We start from the raw sequence: 22,017 nt of genomic DNA, 5'->3' as shown, positions 1-22,017 counted from the left end.
TCCATGACCACCATCTTTTTAATAAAAAACACACACTCAAATTTCATCTTTTGATTCTTTTTGAAGCGCTGTCTCCCGTGACGTCATGCATGTGTTTCAAACTCTCTGGTGAGGCCTTAGAGGGATATTTTACCCCAAATTTAAATAAATCATTGTCAGACAGATAGCAGAAACTCCAGCTTTTAATGTCCCAATAAGCAGTGCTTGTTTATTCCTCTCAGCCTGATTGGAGATTGGACCAACTACCACTTGACTTGAGTGGCTGGCAAACATCAGGCAAGCCAGTGATTGTTTGAATGTTTGATAGAATGTGGCAACAGAAACAGAATGTTTTGATGAAATCTTGTATATGACTGCATAGTGACCTACAGGCTTGGCTCTTGACCGCCTCATTGGCCTCCCACAAGCTGCACATTCTTCAGCGCTATTAAAATCCCGTCTGGAATCTCGAGATGGAAACAGTGTAGGCATCTTGTTCCACAAAGTGTTATTCGGATATTCAAAATCGTGCCATAGAATCCTGAGTAGGTGGTAATAGCGAGTGAGTCACGGTCTTCACAATTACACCTCTGTGCAGCCTGTTGTCAATAACATAAGCAGTGGAGAGCAGAAAGCGCACGCTTCTATTGGTGTTATGTAAGAGCCCTGGAAAAAAATAAATAAATAAAAATGAGTGTGCAGATTCATAAAAGTCTGGCAGATGTGCCACCGACATGATTGTGTTATGCAAGCCACCAAATGGTTACGGGCAGGTTAAAGCGATTAGATTATCACAGTGATCCATCGCGCCTAAGGCTGTCATCCGGTAAATCCACTGACAGGCCCGTACATCTATAATCTGATGATTTGTCATTTTCTGTGTGGCTTAAACCTAGTTGCTCATGCAAAAGGCAAACAGTAGTGCACTATACATGCTGTATATTCACGGCCACAGTCTCACTGTGCAGCAGGTGTATCGAGATGAGAGCTGACTGGACGGTTTTTCCCCTCTGGTCATGGGAAAGTGTGACTGCATCGGGAGGAAAGAGGTGGAGTAGGTCGCACTAACACAATTTAGAAGTACAGTAGTGTTAGTATGTTTCCAGCAAGGAGCCACTGTGACTTATTTTTAGGTAAAAGTAAGGACTGAGACTTACTGAGAAGTTTTTTGTGGCCTTCCTTGTTTCTGTAGTTCAGGGAATCATGCTGCTTATTCTTTTAGTCCATTGTCAATATCTATATATGCTCTATATAACGTATTTTTGTTTTTATGCTGTAATAAGTGATCCATATCCAATATAGTTGCACAGTCAAAATGATTCAAACTCCCATTCAGTAGGTGATTAGTGTTCATGAATAGTGACTGTTTTTTAACTTATTTATAAACTTCTGAAGTGCAAATGAATAGAAATTACAATGGGAGTTGAGGAATTTTGAGTGGAACTGTATTGCGACATAAGTATCAACAAATCTGGCAGACTAGGTGTGTATGAGGTGTGTTCACAAGCCGAGTTACACAGACAGTCCCACTATAATGTGTTTATGAGTGAGGGCGCATGGGTAGCGCCAAACATATTTGTGGTTGATTTATATCCAATTTAGATCCACACTGATTCTGATCTGAGGACATACAATTCAATCCCGGTTTTCTCTGTGCGCTACCGTGACCCCAAAAAATGGAATTGTGTCAAGAAACATATTGTCTAAATCTTGCTTTGGTTTCCATTGGCACATTTTCACAATGACACAGTTTGGAATGGTTTATTAGTGCAACATCCGACATCTTCGATATGGAAGTGCCCATCAACGTACTGCGTGTTGAGTTCCACCCTTTAAGTACCACTGTGGGCAAAGTGTACCTAAAAATGTTGTGGTTTGGATCAGATAAATTGCTTACCTAAGCTACTAGTGGAAACATGGCAAAAAATTGCTGGAGCAGACATTGTAGGTAAGCAGAGGGAAAGGTTAGCAAGCAGACATTCATGTGCAACCTGAAATATGAATGAGGCCACTCTACTCCGAGTTTGACTAAGCTGCGCTCTTATGTGTGATCTATACTTGGCTAGACACTCATAATCCTCTTTGCTCTTGTAGATTGCACTCACCTGAAACAGCTACAAAACTGCTGACTCTTATTGCATCCAGCCTCAAACAACTCCTCGACATTGTTGAAACTAAACGCAGCTACGCTCGTAGTTCAACAAACCACCGCATATGATTACTTCACAGCTATATCTCCTCCTGTCGACAGGGTTCGCCTTCCCAGACTGGGCCTACAAGCCGGAGTCGAGCCCGGGATCCAGGCAAATCCAGCTGTGGCACTTCATCCTGGAGCTGCTGAGGAAAGAGGAGTACCACGATGTCATCGCCTGGCAGGGGGACTATGGCGAGTTCGTCATCAAGGACCCAGACGAGGTGGCCCGACTCTGGGGGGCCAGGAAGTGTAAACCCCAAATGAATTACGATAAACTGAGCAGGGCACTGAGGTAAAATGTCATGAATATTGTACCTTTTTCTGTCCTATTACAATACAGTATTGACGCGAATAGCCGGTCTCAATGCTCTCAATACTCACCACACGACTTTTCCCCAAGCGATTCAGAACTTTTCTTCCTGTCATTCACACAAACCAGTAATCTATGAAGAGACTCAGCAGGTCATCACTGTTGAGCAGCTAAGAAATATATTGTTTTTTTATTGCAGTCTATCAGTTGTTTTTTTTCTTATATTTGGGTCAGTACAGTATTTACCATGTTCCAACATGTATATTCTGCTCATTGGCTTGTCACTATGACCTAGGAACTAAACAATAGCCTGCAGATATGGTCAAAAATCTTGGGACACACTCATTTTTCATTTATTTTACCAAGCAGAGATTTTGATAGGTCCCAAGTTCCCCTTGAATCTTCCCTCAGTTTACCATCTATGATTATGGGAACAGTTTTTCATCCCCATTACTGAATGCCACTGCAGAATTGTGGAAGACTTTTCCACCTCTGCGAACTAACCTGACTGGAAGCATTTCATTCAGACTCCACCCAGTCGCTTGTGCCTTTTTACACTTTGGCACTCGTTCACCCCAGACATTCCACCGGTCATGTCTGTTTAAGTACAACCAAAAAGCAATGACCCAACACTGCGTGGCCACGTGGCTCGCACAGTATTGACCTATGTGAGCTTAGAGCTGTTGTGCCAAGTAAAACACTCAAGTGTTTGGGCAAGTCACACCTCAACGCCTTTTGGGTGAAGTTTTCGCTTCCACAAGCAGCAGGCACTGTAAGCCAAATCTATTAGCGTTACAACAGTGATTTGGCAGGGCTTTCTAATGACTTACATAGCTTTTAGCTTTGTTTTGGAAGTACGTAATCTCCTGTTCAGTCTTTCATATGGAATACTTGTACTTTTGTTACTTTTAATTTTAAAGTGCTTATTTAGTGACATTCTTTCAGCAGTTTAGATCTGTTGCACTTTACTGTCAGGAGTATGTACCCTCTCCACTGCACAGTTACCTACTCCACACAACTGACTGCTTTCCATTTGCAAAAGCAGGTACGTTTGGGGATACATGGCGCGAAATGACAAGTGATAAACAAACATGTTAACTCCATTTAGCTCTGGACACTGCATTATTGGACTCCACAGTCTTCACTTTGCAGCAGCGATCCGTTTTCTCACTGCCCTCGGTGTCCTCTTGGATAAAATACCTCTCCTTACCAACAGCTGCATTTCAAGAAGTAACTACAGGAGACCCCCATTCTACTCCATTGTTGTTGTTTGTTAGCGTATCTCATTTCAACTGATGTGTTCAATGTGGCATGCTTTTTCCTTTTCCCAAGGTTCTACTGTATTTAGAAGGCCAAAACATAGAATATATGCTTTGTACTGGCTTTTAATGCTTGGGAACACTCAAGTACGTACACATTTAGCCCTGGAAAGAAGTTGCCTTGGAGTCCAATAATCAGCCCTATTGGGTACATTAGTATAGAGTGATCATTGGAGGCACGTACTGTATATGGACTCCTGTAGTGCCCCCTTACTTTGCATTTTGTACTGTATATCTACACTTTGGCCTCTATTGTTTGACATTGGGTCCTGTACAGCCCCTGTCATCCCTCGCAACTTTGTGCTTCAACTTTCGTGGCGACTCTAAATTGTCCATCGGTATGAATGTGAATGTGAATGGTTGTTTGTCTGTATTTGCCCTGCGATTGGCTGGCGACCGGTCCGGGATGTTTCCCGCCTCTCGGCCGAAGTCGGCTGGGATGGGCTCCAGCATACCTGCGACCCTCGTGAGGATAGGCGGCATAGAAGATGGATGAATGGATGGATGGAGTCATTTTGGAGTATAAGACAACACAGTATCAGGAGAATGTTGACTGGGATGAGTCATGCCAGTCGAAATATTACGATATTATGTTGGCTTGTCGGCTTGTCATTTCTGGTGGTCGCGGGGTGGTGACATCATCGTTTTCAGAAAGTAGCGGCTTGATTGTCTGCACGCGTTTTCAGATTTTCCCACTCTGGAAGCCGTTTTGAGAAAATACCATTTCAGGGCACCCAGAACGCTGTTTCCGTGTGGATGAAAGGCTGAAATTATAAAATACTTTGACTTATGGGGGTCAGACTTTGGGGTTTCATAACAGTGCCACCATTTGGGGTATTTGTCATAAAAATAGTAGCACAGGCAACACAGTAGGGGTGCATGTTTTAACAAATTTTCACCCTTTTGGGTGAAGTGGTTAAGGAGAAGAGCTACATAACTTGGAAGTGTTGTGATTAAGGTAGCATCTGTTTCAGAAGTGCACTTGTGGGACAGGCACGCGCACACGTCCATGCAATGTCAAGAGTCTGCATTTAGAATTCCTCAATTAGAGAGACAAAGAATGTGTGCTGCGGCCATGCCGATTATTTATAGCATGTCCATCCTCTCGAGCTGTGACAGATTTGAAGCTTAAGCTAGAGTAAGTGCTTAAATATAGCAAGTCTTAGTGCGCTCTGATGCACTGGCCTCAGAGGCCGCCTGTCAACTTAGCCACTGTCTATCTCTTCCTCCTTTCTTGTTTGGTCAGGTGCAGATGAACGGACAAAGTCACCTCGGGGGCTTAAAGCGACAAGGGCGGGCAACAAAACGCCCCCTCGCCCACGTCGCCACATAACGTGACACCGGATTTGCCCTCAGTCTCCGAGTAGGATATGAATCCTTTTAAGGTGCACATCAATAGTAATGTGGCAGGAGGATTAGTGCCAGTAAAGATTAATGAAGTAATAAAAGGAGGCGCGCACGTGTGCTTGTTAACAGTACGCATATGGAGTGAGCGGCTGGAGGCCAGGCTGACTTGTGTCCTTTATGTGGAGGAAACCTGACGTCTGCAAATAATGGAACGCATGTGGCAATTAGCATCCCCACACCTATAATTGAAAAGGGTTGCATGTTTTGAAGTGTGCTTTTCATCCTCAATTATTATTCCCTTCCTGCTGTACACATGGCAGAATTTTTCTCTGCCCCCTTATTTGCTGCATCGTATGCGGACATGCGAGTACAAGGGATGCAGGCTCGGTTTGTGCGTCATCTTGAGCTCCCGCTCCCACGGCCGCGGTGACATTCCCGCTCCTGTTGAGAGGATTACACTCACACTGTGTGTTTTTGTGCAAGTGGGCATGGTGGAAAGGTTAGACAGATAGTCTGGACTGTAGGGGCGGGCATAATCATTGATTCATCAATTCACTGATTGTTATTCTTTTTTTCAACAGTCAACAGATTGGTGATTAATTGTATCTTGAAACAACTGAGATAAAAGGAAGTATAACACTATGCTACAAACAACAGTGGTGCTGCTGAGTCTGTCGGCGCACAGCATTATTCTGCTCGACACGAAAACCTGCGTGGGGGTTTGCGCTCGTTTGTGTCGTTAAAATGGTCATTTGTGCTGTTTTTGTTTTTGAGTTATCGTACATTATTTTATATGTCAGTCAGAGTTCACCCAGCCTCCCATTTTCTCTAAATTAAACAAAAATCGTCGCAATTATTTGTGCTGTTTTGTGCGGCTAAAATGATGTGTTGTGCTGTCATAACATTTGATTTATTAGTGTCTATTTATTAGTGCCTCGAAATAGGAGTTCAGAACCATCAGTGAGAGATTTTTTCATTCCCATTAAAAATCAAGGAAATGTTGTAAAATGTCCATCTCTGCTTTTAATCCATTTTAATTAGAATGTAGTTGCTTTCCCCTTCTTGGTGCAGTTCATTTGGTCAGGTGTGACCGCAGCAATCAAGTACGGGTGGGGACCAAATCACCCAAACCACTTCCCAAGTTTGCCGTTTTAGTGTGAAAACGATCAGACCTCTGATCAGAACTAGCAAATGGACCAATCAGTTAAAACCCTGAACGATATGATGGTGCCGCATGCGGCTTTCTTATTGTTCTGCTGTGGTTCCAGCTGATTTATGCGTCTGTGTAGTCACGACACTGTCCCTTCTGTCGCTGTCATGAGCCTTTCAAAGTTCTGCGTCGGAGTTGAGTGATTGCCGTGCAGTTCTCCACCAAAGTGCTAGGGGCAGTGTTTTCTGGTAAGTCAACTCTGTGAGGAAACCATGACGTTGATCAACTATTTAGCTTGTTTGCTTGCTTTGTCGCAAATGAAAAATGGCAACTAAAGCGGTAGAAAGAGTGATACAGAAACTGGAACTAAACAATGTGTAACAGCACTTTTATTGCGACTGTTGTTCCGAAAAATCAGTGGAGAAGTCTTTAGAAAAGGCTTAAGAAGCATCCTAATTTCCAGGTGGCAACAGGTGTGGCTCGTCACTCCACCAGGAGGAACGGGAAGACAGAAAAGTGAACATGCCAGTACCTTTAGGGAAACTCTATATGTAGCGTTAGCTTCAGTTTAGTGGTCAAATAGGTTTTGTGGATCTAAGTGGGTTTTAATTTGGTGGAAACAGGCCCAAATGGCTCTTTTGATACTAAAGGTTGCCAACCCCTGGTTTAGCAAGTCGTCTGAAAGCAGCACATAACCAGATTCAAATGATCAACAAAGTACACTATTTGCTCCATTTTGCATGATACGTTAATAGTTTTACTCGCTTGGTTGTACCTTCTTCCTGTTTACATTCTTGCGCCCAATAAGAGAAGGCAATGATGATGTATTGTGATACGTTTTAACCTTTTGAAAAGAAATGGAATCAGAAAGGAATCAGGCCACATTCACAAATGAATCAAAAGAGAGTGAACTTGAAGTTATAAATGAATAGGAACTCAACTACACATGTGCCACCTGTTCAATTATACCAGCACCTCAACTGTTTACACAGTAGTCTTGGATCCAAAAGAGATGTGGATTAAACGTTACCTCCCTTCTGTTATGCAAGATCTAACATCAGCATTACCCATTACAACCCTCTTGCCTGATGAGACTTGACAAAAATCTAAACTGATGTTGTTCAACTGGATTTTCTATGTTGAATCAGAATTGCTGCCAAATATACAATCTAGATCTGCTCCAGATTCAACTTGATTTGTCCCTGCATACATAGAGCAAGTTTAACTTCAAATTGGACAAGATTTGACAGAGATTATAAAATGTGTTCCTCGCCAATTTGGTAACATCCTTTGAAGAAAACTTGCTTCCAAAAAGAAAATCTGTTGTGAAGCATAAAAAAAACTGAGGAGGTAACACATACAAATACACAAGCTCACATTAAAAGACAACAAACCGGATACTGTAGGAATTCTGATGAAAAAGGGTATTATTTAAACAATGGCCACCTATATAACCCATCGTGTGTTCACACAAGTAAAAAGGCTGTCATTCCCGGATCATGTCCCGCCTAAACCGATGCCAGTAAGTCACAGCAAAAGCTCGACTTAATGAGCGCAATCACACTAAGAGCTCCCAGCACCCCTCTGGCCCAGAGGCTCACTGGCCCTCCCCGTCTTACGGTCAGCAGCCCGCGTCGGTTCCTACACGGTGGTCAGAGGTCAGAGGGGGGGTTGGCTTCCGTGCACAGCTGGCAAAGATTAACAACCCAACACGTGTGCACGTTCAGTTACAAGTGCACCATTGTACCGGGCCCTCACCCATGCATGCATGCAGGCTTTCACCCGCTTGGTGAGTTTGCTTCATTTACAAAATGAATGCACCACCACTGAGGATGAAAAATACTTAATGAAACAAAGTTTGCATGTTGCCCGCGAGCTTGCGTGTGTTTTCTTCTTCTTTTTAATTGGAAACTCTTAATTGTCCATTTGTGAGAATTTGAGTGTGAATGGTTGTTGGGTGTACCCCACCTCTCTCCCCCAAAAGTCAGCTGGGATAGGCTTGAGCTCACCCGCGACTCGAATGAGTCTAGGTGTAACGGTACGCCATAATCACTGTTTGGTTAATTTTCGGTACAGTAAGAAGAGAAAACGCAAAGCCCAAAGCGAGTGCCGTTTCAATCCTAACAATGAGGATGAGCGGTGTAGAAAACGGATGGATGGCAGTCTGACACAAAGTGTGGTGTGATGTTGCCATTCTTCTGTCTTCAGATTCCCTTGTTGTTTCTTGCTTTAGCGCAAACTAAAACGGATGCACACACTGGCCTAACCACAGTGACCACATCCACACAACAGGCTGCAGGAAATGCAGAAAGCATGCAGTGTTTAGTCAGTCATCTCGCTTCGCTTTATGGGTCAAAAATGCCGCCATTGCAGCTCATTGTGTGGAAGCATCCAGAGAGAAAGTTCACGGCTGCACTGTACGACTTTGTGCGCGAGTGAGCCGCCCATTGTCGCATGTTTGCGTTGCGGCGTATGTATATCATTGTCCGCCGAATGAATGAGGCTTTTGTCGTGTGCTCTGCGAGGGTGGAGGAACACACATACAAACACGCACAGTACATATTAGCATTCGCAGAGCGCATGATCACCCTAATCGGACCCCTCGCTGGGCTCACTCGACCCCCCACCCCTCTCTACAACCCACTCACACAGAACAGAACATGTGACACCTTGACTAATCACACACTACACCTAGCCCACATCCACGGCCACACATTTCTTTTGGTAAACAACACTCGTCATTGCTGCTGACTCACACATGAAACACTCACATGTTCATTTCGCACACGCACACACCTGAGTTGTGAGTTCCTGGAAGATTTGGTGAGGATATGTGTGTGTTACGCTGACGAAAGAGGCAGAAAATAAACAGGCTCATATGGGAGCATTGTAATCCCGACTTCCTGTCACACTCGTCGCCTATTTATGGCACAACAATGGGAAAGGCACACTCTTTGTGCATTGGTGGAGCGACACTGAGGCACACTCGTACATGTTGCATGTGTTGGAAAATAGATGGTGTAAAAGAAATACATTCTGGAAGAAGTGTGGCAGATTAAGGCTGTTTGTACCTTTTTTGAAAACTGTTTTTTTGTTGTTTTTTTTACAGCAGCTTGTTAGCATGGAAACCAGAACAAGAAGTCATTGTCCCACCTGACATCATCAGCGGTTGACTCTGTAGTTCTTTGCTAACTAACACAGTTACGACACATGTCTCTGCTTTTTTTTTGGGGGGGGGGGAATCACCACTGCAAAAAATGCCATAACAAAACCAAAGAAGTTGTCAGCAATCAAGTCTTCAATCATGTAAAAATGTCAATCGTTTTTTTCAAACCCCTTTCACTTGAAACTCATTAATTGACTCATACAAAAGTGCAAATCAAGCATTTCTCCCCCCCACCCCCCAAAAAAAGAGTACGTAAATAAAATAGAGCATTTTTTAATGTAATTGTTACAATTGAGATTTCAGTGAACAGTGTCTTGCTGTCATGAAATATACAAAAATGTGTTATTTTCTTGCAAGTTTTTCTTCATAAACTGAAACTGAATATGTGATACTTTTGCAAATTGATGAGAAAATAACAACTTGATTTTTTTTTTCTTGCTATGCCACACTTTTGGTACCCCTCTGAGGAGAATGACCCATGCACAAAACACATTCCAAAACAATGTTAGCACATGCAGAATAAGTCTTTGTCCTGAAAACAGTCTTGTGTCACATGGTATGCCCAATTTCCTTCAACCTGACAAAGCAGCTGGATATAAATATACACCGATGTGCTTCTCTACTTGCTTTGATCATCATGTTTGGACCACAGCCGCTCTATGTAATCACAGCCTTAATCCGTAGCCTAGAATCACTCCAGACTCCATAGAACATTTCTCTCCTGTTTCCCCTGAAGGCTTTACTTAAATCCTCGTTCAAATTGATTGTTCAATCTGGTCTTTTGGGTAAACAGAGCAGGATGAAGCTGCATTTCTTGGGTGATAAGTTTTGTAAGGGAGGGGCACCTGTGGATCCATCATGGCGATTTAACCGTATGTAGTCAGGATGCGGTAAAGGTGTGTAAGTAGTCTGTGGTGTGCTGCTAAACACAGGCACTCCAAGAATGTCCCTTTTTTCTCTTTTGAAGTGAGTTCAAATGCTCTTCAAAGAGCGTCTGCCCGTATGATGGCGCAGGGTGGGGGCGGTTGCTGGGGTTTGGGGGCCAGTTTAGGGGGACTGCACTGAAAGAGTGAGAGTGGATGAACATGTGCTCCAAAACCTGGCCTCGGGCGCCACAGCTTGGATTACGCCAAGTTGTTGTCTAGTTCATATTAAACATTTCAGTCCTCTGCGGATGTACCGAACATCATCATTAGCTCTAATAGAGTGGTCGGTTTTCTTCGAGATTCTAGTGCTTTCACTTTTATGATGAAATTTTATCAGTTGGACTCAAAAAGGCATGTTTGTCTTTCAGGAGTGCTGTAGCTGTCTCACTTAAAGCATGTACAGGACTCCAAATGGTGTACATTTCTGCAAAAAATGTGGCGATGACCATGTATGAAAAGCATGGATCTGAAAATGTTGTGCTTTTCTTCTTTAATCTAAAAAAAAAACAAAAAAAAAAACATGTTGAGATTAGCGTCGCTGTCCAAACGAGAGGCACATACGATGGAACCTCCATTAGTTTGTTCCAGAGGGTCAGACTCAAACTGAGATGTACTCTAACCAAATAATGATGTGTAGTATTCTGGTCACGAGGTGGCAGTAATGACACAAAACATTGGGACATTACCTTACATTACATTACATTACATGAAGTCAGCCATGGCATGTCTGACATGATAAGAGTGAAAAAAGTTGTCCTTCCATTCTGTGTGGAAGTGGTAAGTTTTGTTGCTTTTTAAGTTTAGAAGAAATTCGAGGCTAACTGGTTAGCTTGCTCGCCTGTTAGCTAGCAGCCGTCTCGAGTCCCTGAAGCATAAGAGTGTAATTTCATGTCTACAGGGCTCTAATAATGTTAAAAACCATATTTGGAAAGTCAAACAGGCTTTCTATGCTCTAACTACAAATATATTTCATTTATTAACATTGAATCCTATATTGCGAAAATTCACTTATCGCGGTCAGGTCTGGACTGTACTCTACAATTTGCTTAAATATATATTTTTTTTACTAATAATAGACCATATTCAACCACGAAACAGCAATCATTTATTAATTAATTCATTTTTGAAAACCGCGATAGAGTGAGGGCGCGAGGTTTGAGCGACAGTGATGCGCAGTGATGTTTTTCAGAATGTAATAAAATAGTTGATCCAGTGATGCTTTGCAATTCACAGTATTTACATGGGGCAGCTTGTTGACCTTCACTGTTGCAGTCGTGTTGTTGTTTTCGCCCCAGAGAGATGGCGTAGAACCGTGGAGGAGGTTTGATGAGTCAAAAAGAGACACAGCGACAGGAGAACAAGTCAGTCAGCGCAAAAAAAAAAAAATAGCTGTGTGTAAAAGTCCTAATAAAAGGGGGGTAAAGTGTAACATATTCCCCCCACACACACACACACACACACACACACACACTCCACTATCCACACTCCACACTCCACTAATGATAGTCAATGGGCGCCGATTAACTCGCCTACATAGCCTGTCTTTGTGTGCCTGGACTTAACTCGTGCCAGCAGAGTGCCACATGTTGCATGGTGGTGTTCTCAAAGCACACTGACATATTACGCTGTGAAAGCAGGCAGACACGAGCATGGTGGGTTTGATGGGCATTTGATGCCTTTGGACCCTCTTTATTACTCACTGCGTCTCCCGGAGCGTGTGAGGGTTGGCGGCCCGGGATCTAGAGGTTACATAAAGTGGATGTGGATCTCGGGAAGAAAAGCTAGAGAGATGTTACATAAAGAGCTGTAGCTGGACAAAGGTTAATAAAAATGCAGCCTTCTACTGTAGGCAATCGCCATGGGAGAGAGAGGAGGGAGGAAAAAAAAACAGAATGGATGTTACATAAACAAATAAAGATTGGACGAATTATTGGGTTCTTTGGTGTTATATAAAAAGCTGATTTTCATTCAGCAACATAAAACCGTAATGTTTTGGTGGTGTGAGACGTCGTATGACAACGCCACATCAACACAAACATTTACAATCCGCAAATGCTCGAAATAGCCTTCCCTGACTATGACAATTGACTGCTGACCTGCTAACTGTTTGCTACCTGCTGTCTTTTCATCCATACTCTTCCTGTGTATTCTGCCGCTGTGGTATGCAACACCCTGTAACATCCGCCTTCAACAGATTTACTGCTGTGTGATTTGTGCTGTGTGCAACTGTCGCTAATTTGGTCAATTCAGATTCACATTAGGTGCGCAACTTTAAAAAAAAACAACTGATTCCAGCTTGGTATCTTCAGTAAGGATGGGATAGCCTATCAGTGTGACAAAGTATTGCGTAACTGTTGTGATACAATATCAATACACTTGTGTCAAACATCAATATTTTCTTTAAATAGCAGGCGCCTATTTGTTTTTTTTGAGTCAATACTCCAAGATGTGTTCAAACATTTTGTTTTTTTCTTTTATTCTTGTTACATTTGTATGATTATGTCCCGCTTTAGTTGCGCAGTAACTCAACTTCATAATCGCTGTATCGTCAAAATATCACATGGCATCTTTACTGCGATACCCACTCTTAATCTTCACTGTGGTCCTCCTTAGATACTACTATAACAAGCGGATCCTCCACAAGACCAAAGGCAAGAGATTCACCTACAAGTTCAACTTCAATAAGCTGGTGTTGGTCAACTACCCCTTCATCGATATGGGCTCAACTGGTAAGATGGCATAGTGTAGTATTGTGTTTATGTGCCTCCTAATCCCACAATATGATGCCGTGATTATGTTGGATTAGATGGGAAATCTTTTGTTTCTCACTATTCTCTCCCTGTGGCTCGCTCTCTCCATTGCTCCAGGAAATGGAGTCCCTCAGAGCGCCCCGCCTGTCCCAACCGGTGCAGGGACCCACTTTCGTTTCCCCCCATCCGCGCCCTCGGAAGTCCTCTCCCCGAACGAGGACCTGCGCAGCCCCGGAGGCCTGTACAGCTCAGTAACCCGCCGGGTGGCACGCGGCTCCGTGAGCGACTGCAGTGACGGCACCTCCGTCAATTCTGAGATAGAGGATGGTAATACGGGAGCGGGGGAGGAGAGGGGAGAGAGGGTAGTGAGTGGAGGAGGACCCGGTGTTGGAGGAGGAGGCTACAGGAGCATCATCCATCCGCGCTTGACTCATGAATCTCTGTTCCGGATCTACGGAGGAGCGGGCAACACTGGTGGTCACCCGGGCTCCCGTGGTCCTGCCGGTCACCGTATCCACCCTGAGCCTTTGTCCCCCTTCCCTGTGTCCCCGCTGCCTGGGCCAGGGGGAGCAGGGCTCTTGGCTCCCCCTTTGTCCCCAGCACTCAGCATGGCCCCCACATCTCACCTCTACACTCCCTCACCCACCCTGTCCCCCATGCTGGGCTCCCACTTCTCCTTCAACCCAGAGGACATGAAGCGCTACCTGCAGGCCCACACCCAATCGGTTTACAACTACGGGCTCAGCCCGCGAGCGTTCCTGCAGTACCCCAACATCGTCATCCCTCAGCCCCAACGGCCCGCCGCCGACAAGGTGGGTCTGAGCAGCGACCGAGCGGCGGCGGAGAGAGCGGCGGTGGGAGAGAGGGGAGGCGAGCGCCACCACCACACCCCTCTGTCTCACCCCACCCACCACCACCCCCATCCGCCTCACTCTGCCCATCCTCATCCCCATTCGCACCCCATGCACCACACACTCCACCTGGGTGAGGAGCCCCCACACTTGTCGCCCTTCAAGTTCAAGCTGCAGCCGCCGCCGCTGGGCCGGAAGCAGAGAGATGGACAGAGCAAAGCCAGACAGAGCTCGCTCTCCTCAGGCTCGGGATCCGGGTCCATGTCGTCCACCTCTGGCCTCGGCTCCTCACTGTCGTTTGGCAGTGACCTGAGTTCTGCAAGCGGCTCTGGCCTCATCTCTGCCTCCTCCTCAACGCAGTCCCTCAACAGTGCAGGCCTTCCCAAGATAAAGGTGAGTAGTACACACCCATATGAGCATTTTAGGATTTTTGGATCTGGTAATCAAATGTAATTTGATTGTCCAGGTGGAGCCCATCTCAGACATCGAGTCAGAGGAAGAGGTAGAGGTGACTGACATCAGTGATGAAGACCCTGACGAACGAGATGAAGACTTTGAGCTCTTTGCACCTCGCCTCTCTAGAGCCTCAAACCACCACCACCTTTCTAACGGCTCAGCCGCCCACCCCCATCCGTCCCATCCAGATGAGGACCTGGACGAGGATGTCTTCAAAGCCCCTGCCCCACCTCCACCCGGCCTCATGCCCTTCTTCAGCTCACAGCACGGCTACTCCAACGCTCACCGCGGGCCACCCACCCTTAAGACGGAGCCCAGTGAGCCAGCAGACGGGAGCCCTCCCCCGCCCCAGACGGCAGCTCACCAGACCAAGTGCATACCACTCAAGCTGCGCTTCAAGAGGCGCTGGAGCGAAGACCAGCGCATGGAGGCCTCGCAGGAGGAGTCGGACGACAAGAAAGTTCGGCCACAAGAGCAGAGGGAAAGTCAAAGTAACGGGCGTATGGAGATGAAGGAGGAGGGCACCGGCAGTGGGGAGGGTGACAGCCCCCCTCCATTGGCATACGAGAGCTCTTTGGCCACTCGTTTGGCCTCACATCGGAAGGTGAGTGCTGAGCTGCATCGTGCTACAGCGCAGCTGTCTCTGGAGAACAAAGACTGCTGATGGGATGGGACACAGGAGGATCTCTAAGAGCTTATAAACAGTTGCTCTGTCATTCCTCTGACGTACATGATTCCCTGAATTCTACACCTTTGTACACCTCAAAAACCGCCTTACTATGACTCTGCCAGATCCCCCAACAAGTTCTCTGGATTGGGTATTCTTTTGGGACGCTCATTTGGGAGGAAGGATACTGAGATTCAGCCGTCCCAGGCACTGTAAAGCCATGTTTCCACTGAGCAGCACGGTTCAGTTCAGCTCGTCATGGTATGTTGTGGAGCTGTAAACCATCATCTGGCTTTTCTGTGTGTGTAGGTAGCTAGGTCAGTTATGTATGTCTCTCGACCTAATCCAAGGTTTTGCATTTAATTCCTGATGTCGCAACCATTCTTTATGTGTCTAGGTCTACTCTTTGGAGACCTTGCGCCAACGGACAGTTGCCTAAAAGTGGTCCTTTACCACCAGAATCCTATGTACCAAAACGAGCTGAATTGAACAGCATCACTTGGTGGAGAATGGCATGAACCGGGCTGCAATCAGAGAGAGATAGAGACTCCTTCTAGGATCTTTACCTCCCACCTGGCCAGTGATGCTCTAAAGTGCACCTCCCGCCTTTGGAAACCCACCCCCTATCTGTCAGTTTTCCTCAGGGGACCCATTTTCCCTTTAACCTATACCCACCGCCTCCCTTAACCTGCGATGCTACCACATGTGAATAGAGGACTTTGACAAGTGCCTGTATTGACAACTCCTCAGCTCCAGATGCAGGACTTGTATCAATTCAAGAAAATGGATGAACAGGAATGTGGGTCTTGAAGACTGGAGGGCGGGGCTGTTGGGTGCCGACATCTCTTAAAACCCCAGCCCACTCCACTCAGGGAAGCCTGTCGCTGCATGTTTATTGGACTCATGTACAAAAACAAACAAAAGAGCCAGCTGTGAAATGGACTTGTGGTTTCGGAGCTCCCTTCCTGCTTTCTCCCTTCTGTCTCTTTTGCGGACCACTGAGAACATCCAAGCCCAAGCAGCACAGAAGCCGTGTTCACCAGCCTAAGCTTGTCTAACAATCATAGCAACACACGATAGTGTTAACGTCGACCAGCACATCACACACAAACATGCACGACACTGCCTTTGGCTCTTTGACACGTTCTCCCCTTTCGCTCTTTCTCTTTATTCGGAACTCTTTCACCTACGTGTGCGTCTAAGCCAGGGATGTGTGATCAAAATGCGTTGTGGCAGAAGACTTCAAGGGAGGCGCAGCAACTTGAGAAAAATAAAGAAAACCAAGCAAAAGCGAACCTGCTAAGCTAACTTTACAAACACGTCAAAGGCAAAATGATTGGATTTTTATTTGCTCACTGTGCCACACTTTGAAACCCCTGGTCTAACTTCTCCTGGGATATTAAAGAATGTTGCATTTTGTTTGTAACATGAGGCAGAGCCTCGTACAGTTGTCCCTCACTCTATCGTGGTTTTTCAAAAACGAATGAATAAATGATGACGCTGTTTCATGGTTGACAATGGCCTGGTATTAGTCCAAAAATATTGAAGGACAAGTTATACGTCATATTCTGGGCACTAGGCATCAGTAATGTTACAGTAGCGAGACATTACATTGTAGTACATTACCTTAACACTGCGTGGAGTCAGCCATGGCATGTCCGACATGAGAGAGTGAAAAAACTCTTCCCATTCTGTGTGGAAGTGGTAAGATTTTGGCTTCATATTTGTCCTCGGTCTCCGCTCTGTTACCCAACAATGTTAAAAAACATTTAGAATGTCATAAAAAGGTTTTCGTAGGCACCAGCATGCCCGCAACCCTAAAGAGGATCAGCGGCATAGAAAATGGATTGATGGATATATAAAAAGGTTTTTTATGCTCCAACCACGAAAATATTCCATTTATTAATATTGAATCCGATTTGACGGAAATGCAGTAATCACGGTCGGGTCTGGAACCAATTAACCACGATAAACGAGGGACGACTGTATTTCTTCTTGTTGTGTGGCTTAGCAGAAGCATCCCTGGTGGTGTAATGGCGCATGAACGGCAGAACGCATGGGTTCGATTCCAGCGTGAAAACGAAATCAAAACCATTTTTGCAATTGACTCCTAGCGACTCCTGACGGGGAAAAGATGATCAGTTGCAAAGATTTGCCCTCCCACACTTAAGTATGGGCCTTTCGTGGCCTTTGACATCTCTGCAGGCCACGTGAGTGACTGCGTGTGTGACGGGAAGAGCTAAACGTTGGTTTAGGGTTTCGATTTTTAGTGAAGCAGCCATCTTGTCTTCAATATGAGCAGTTCCTATGAGGTCCAATCTGTCCTTCATGGCCCTCGTCATTGTTCCTGGCCATACAGGTACGTGTGTGTGTGTGTGTGTGTGTGTGTGTGTGTGTGTGTGTGTGTGTGTGTGTGAGAGCTCGGCGTGTCTTTCCAGGACTGGGACCAGTTAGCATAATGCTCCAAAGTTTGCAGCAGGTCAGGACAGAAGGTAAAAGGGAAGAGAGCAAGGTGTTAAGGGGTTAATCATTAGTGTAAGACAGTGTGTCCTCCAATACCCTCTGCTCATTCTATGCACACATACATACAGCATACAACCCAATGGTGTGGTTAAAATGCTTTGGCGTACATGCTAACGTACTTTTTGATACATATGCAGTATCCTCGTAGTTTTATAATAGAGAAAAGGTCAATAACTTATGGACAATTAGTGGCTAAGTCTTGGCCGTGGATGAAGGGTGTATCTGAATCACACGTCTTCCAAAGCATTTTGACCACCACCCATGGGGGCACCACAAATGTCATTGACATGTGGGGAAATCAGAAAGACACTCTTAACAGTCCCACCATATTTGACACTGTCCCGGTGCAGACAGCTCTATAGATGGACGGCCTCCAGGCAGTCTGTGTAGCTCAGCTGATCAATTTACTCATCAGATCACACGCATGCACACACACACACACACACACACACACACTCCTCCGTCTGTATGTAACTAACGGCTGCCTTATTACTGACTTTTTTCCTACCCTAGTCCAAAAAAACAGCACAAACAACAGAATAAAGTTTTCTTAGTTTATTTTTCTGATGTTAATATTGCTCTTAAAGCCCCACCCCCCTTCCTCGACTTGGCATTATTATTACTACTACTATTATTATCACTTTTTATGTTGTGTACATCACCTCTCCCTCCTCATCGATCCCAGCGGTTTTTACTGTTGTAATATAACTAAAATGTGTAATTATTCATTTGGAAAGCAGAGCGGTTTCATCTTTTTTTAATTATCATTTTTCTTTTCTGGCTTTTGTATATTTTATTCCTTGGGGCAGGGAAGAAGGTTGCATCATTTTTGAGAGAAAAGACGTGTATTGTTTGTAAATGTCCTATCTTCTTTCACCTCGTCTCCCCCGAGCTGTTACGTAACACTCCGATGGAGAGATGAGAGTTAATACTGTGACGTAACATCGCATTTCTAACCCCCCCCCCCCCCCCCCCCCCGACATGAGTTGTTTATTTTTTTTCCTCCCTTTGCCCAAACTTGTAATTAAGTTGTAATCAGGGTTAATTAAAACCAGTTAAAACCCCAAACATTGGCTATTACTGTTTGTTTATGTCTGCTTGTCTTGTTTATATGCACGTGCATTGTCATTATTATTGCTATTATTGTTATTCCTCCCCAGTCAGACAATGAAATTTAATTACCCAGATTTTTATAAACAAATGGATTAACCCCTGACCTCTTTGTTTACATATACAGTGCTAGTTTGCTTCATAACGTTATTCTGAAGGGGCAAATTGATGAAAATGTGGGATAATATATAGAGTATATACTGTATATTGCAACATCCACAGCTTTGCATCATGTAGTTAATACTGTGCCGCTCACAAGCCTGGGAGTAAGAAGTTACGATTTATTTAGCAAGCAGAGTAACCACAGAGCTCACGGTGAACGTACCAGCGCCATAGAAATCGCGGGGGGTTATCATCCCGCATACCATTCTTACCATATGCATACCATACGCGAGCCTGGTGTGATGGGAGCATTCATAGTTTACAGGTGTAACTTCGGTATCACGTTATCTTATCATGTGAATTGTGTCTGAGCTCATTCCTGCAGTCCATTCAAACTTAGTTGTCCTCTCAGCAGGACGTTGTCTGTAGCATGGGTGTGACGAACATCGCCAGAGGAAGTCACTCTGGGGTGTAAGCTACCCCCGTGGACAAGACTGCATCGAGGAACTGATCATTTTCCCTTAAAATATAATTCATTTGCACACAGTGAATTAAGAGTGTTGACGTAATTCATTTGCATTGCTATGGAGGATAAAGACTGGTGGTCAGGAAGCCTCTCTGGGGAGGACATCTGCAGCCACGCACGCTGTACTGTCTGTTTCTGTACGATGTCTGACCTCGTCTGCAAAACAAATAAACTGCGCAAACTCCCTGTCTTTATTTCAGGCATTATCTTTTCTTAAGAAATCATTTTTTTCCACAACACCTCGAAGGATGTTGCTGTTAAAAAATGTAATGTTAGCACTGTGGCTCACATGTACGACGGAGTATTAGGGCCACATCGGGAAAAAAAAATAGCAAGCTGAGATTTTGAGAATAAAGTCGTACATTTCTGAGAAAAAAAATCGCAATATTATGAGAATAAACTCGTAAATTTATGAGAATAAAGTCGTGACATCACATGTCATACGTGTCAGAGGGAAAATAGAGCATCGCTCTTCGGGAAGGAAGGAAACTTTCCTCTTGGTTCAGGCAAGCTTTTATTTATAACGTGGCAGCAAAACAGCAGTTGAGCACAAACAGATTAGCATGTCTCGCCCTTCTCAGGTCCGCCTTCCTTACCCGTCCCCTTTACGACTTTATTCTCAAAATCTCAGATTATTTTAATACTCCGTAACAGGCATTGCCAGAGACAGCTATGAAAAGCGGGAAATTATGTGACCCTTGGCCTTGGGCAAAGGTAATATTACGACTTTTTTTCTCATAAATTTGCGACTTTATTCTAATGAATGTATGGCTTTCTTTCTCGGAAATGTACGACTTTGTTCTGGTAAATTTACGACTTTATTCTCGAAATCTCTGATTATTTTAATACTCCGTCGTAACGGGCGTTGCTTGTGACAGCTATGAAAAGGGGGGACTTATGTGACCCTTGGCCTTGGGCAAAGGTAATATTACGACTTTTTTTCTCATAAATTTACGACTATTCTTGAAATCTCCGATTTTTAACATTTTTTATGTGGTCCTAATACTCCGTCGTACACGTATCTATGCCAGTGTTGCCAACACACATGGCATTTCGTTAGTTCAACACCCAAATCTTCATGTTTGTTATTGCGGTTTTATTACTGTGCTGTTTCTCATACTTTCCTTTCTTTGCATGAAAGACGCAAAATATTAGAAACACCTCTCAGTCACTCGGCGCACTCCGGCTTCCTCTCCACGGCCTCCGCTTTCGTGGAAACATACGACGCCCACCTTGCAGGTAACCGCCACACGTACAATTAACACGATGCATGCAAGGACAGCACATTTGTTGGAAGAGCGCCGATACGGTGACAAGATAGACATCCTTTGCTAGTTCGCCACTTCCTTCAAAGGGGGAAAAAAAACACATTGCAATTCTTTGTCACGTTAGTCGTGCGACCACAATGTTGTGGTGTGTGTTTCCTTTTTGACTGTCTGACATAACAACACTGTTTTGTGACTTTTTTTTTTTAACTGTCAAAACAACTCGTACTCATTTTGTTTTCAATGTCTCCCCCTGTTGGTGATACACAGAGTTGCAGCCTTGTCGAAGCTGTCATGACGACTTACTTCATACGTGCTTCATACCTCATACTCGTTTTCATGGGGGGCCACATCGCAGTTATGGCTGCCCTCAGAGGGCCACGTGTAACTATGAATATGACCTTTTTCTATTACACCACAAATTGATGGGCAACTTGCATTGAAGTGAAAAGTGAGAATGTCAAGGTGTTCAGCAGACATTCTTGTATTTATTTTTGACAACAAAAAGTGCTGGGACTGTCTTGTTGCACGATCAGATAACACTGAAGTTTAGAAGAATGGCACGCGGGACAGTTTTTCTGTCAAAAGGAAAGAACAAATACATTTAGAAGGTATAAAAAGGCAAAGTGCATTATTGACGCGCGTTATTTCCAGGCTTCCGCGGGCCACATGCAATGATGCCTTGAGTTTGACACGAGCGACATACTTAAAAATGAAGTTTACTTATTAAAGTCGTCCACTGGTTTTAGTTGATTACTGGCAATAACCTCTAGATTATATTATTTGTATTATTTTATTTGAATTCTATATTTGTATGTATATATTTTGGTTGTATTTTCAATGTATTATGACAGTTTAATTTAGTTATATTTATATCTATTTAAGTTATATTATTTGATTTAGTTTTATATTTTTGTATGTATATTGTATTTATTGATTCATATTTAGGTGTTATTTTTGTCCATTTTTTTGTGTTAGCTGACTGTGCGCATGTAAAAGGATATTCATTTACAGAAAATACATGATTTTAGACGTTATTTGTATATTTCATTCAAATATATATTTATGTATTGCTCTATTTAAGTTATATTTCATCATAGGTTTTAGCTGAAGTGTGGAAAGGGCACAAGTAAATGATTAGAATCATTTGATGTGATACATATTTAGGTTTTTTGTCAGATGAGCACAAGTAAGAGTTCATTTTATTGTTACGTATTTGACTATTATTTTAAAATGTGTATTTGTTTCAACGTTCCAGGTTCTGATGTTTTATTTTTTAAAGCAAGGGTGAACAACCTGTAGTACGTCGGCCGTGTACGGCCCACAAGAGCATTTAATCAGGCTCGCCATGTAGTTCTAAAAACCAATAAAGCATC

The 22,017-nt window shown here is 44.1% G+C and overlaps 1 protein-coding gene across 1 annotated transcript in view; it reads left to right on the top strand.

The window, feature by feature from the left end:
* erfl3 (Ets2 repressor factor like 3) overlaps positions 1-22,017 on the top strand; it is a 64,683-nt gene extending 42,666 nt beyond the window's left edge. The window contains exons 2-5 of the mRNA XM_054782725.1: positions 2,231-2,465; positions 13,005-13,120; positions 13,259-14,385; positions 14,459-22,017. Of these exons, the coding sequence (XP_054638700.1) occupies positions 2,231-2,465; positions 13,005-13,120; positions 13,259-14,385; positions 14,459-15,112 (2,132 nt within the window). The 3' untranslated portion in view covers positions 15,113-22,017. The remainder of the gene's footprint in view (positions 1-2,230; positions 2,466-13,004; positions 13,121-13,258; positions 14,386-14,458) is intronic.

This window comes from Dunckerocampus dactyliophorus, chromosome 7 (assembly GCF_027744805.1).
Source record: "Dunckerocampus dactyliophorus isolate RoL2022-P2 chromosome 7, RoL_Ddac_1.1, whole genome shotgun sequence".
Taxonomy (NCBI): Eukaryota; Metazoa; Chordata; class Actinopteri; order Syngnathiformes; family Syngnathidae; genus Dunckerocampus; species Dunckerocampus dactyliophorus.
This window is presented reverse-complemented; position numbering and strand designations above follow the sequence as displayed.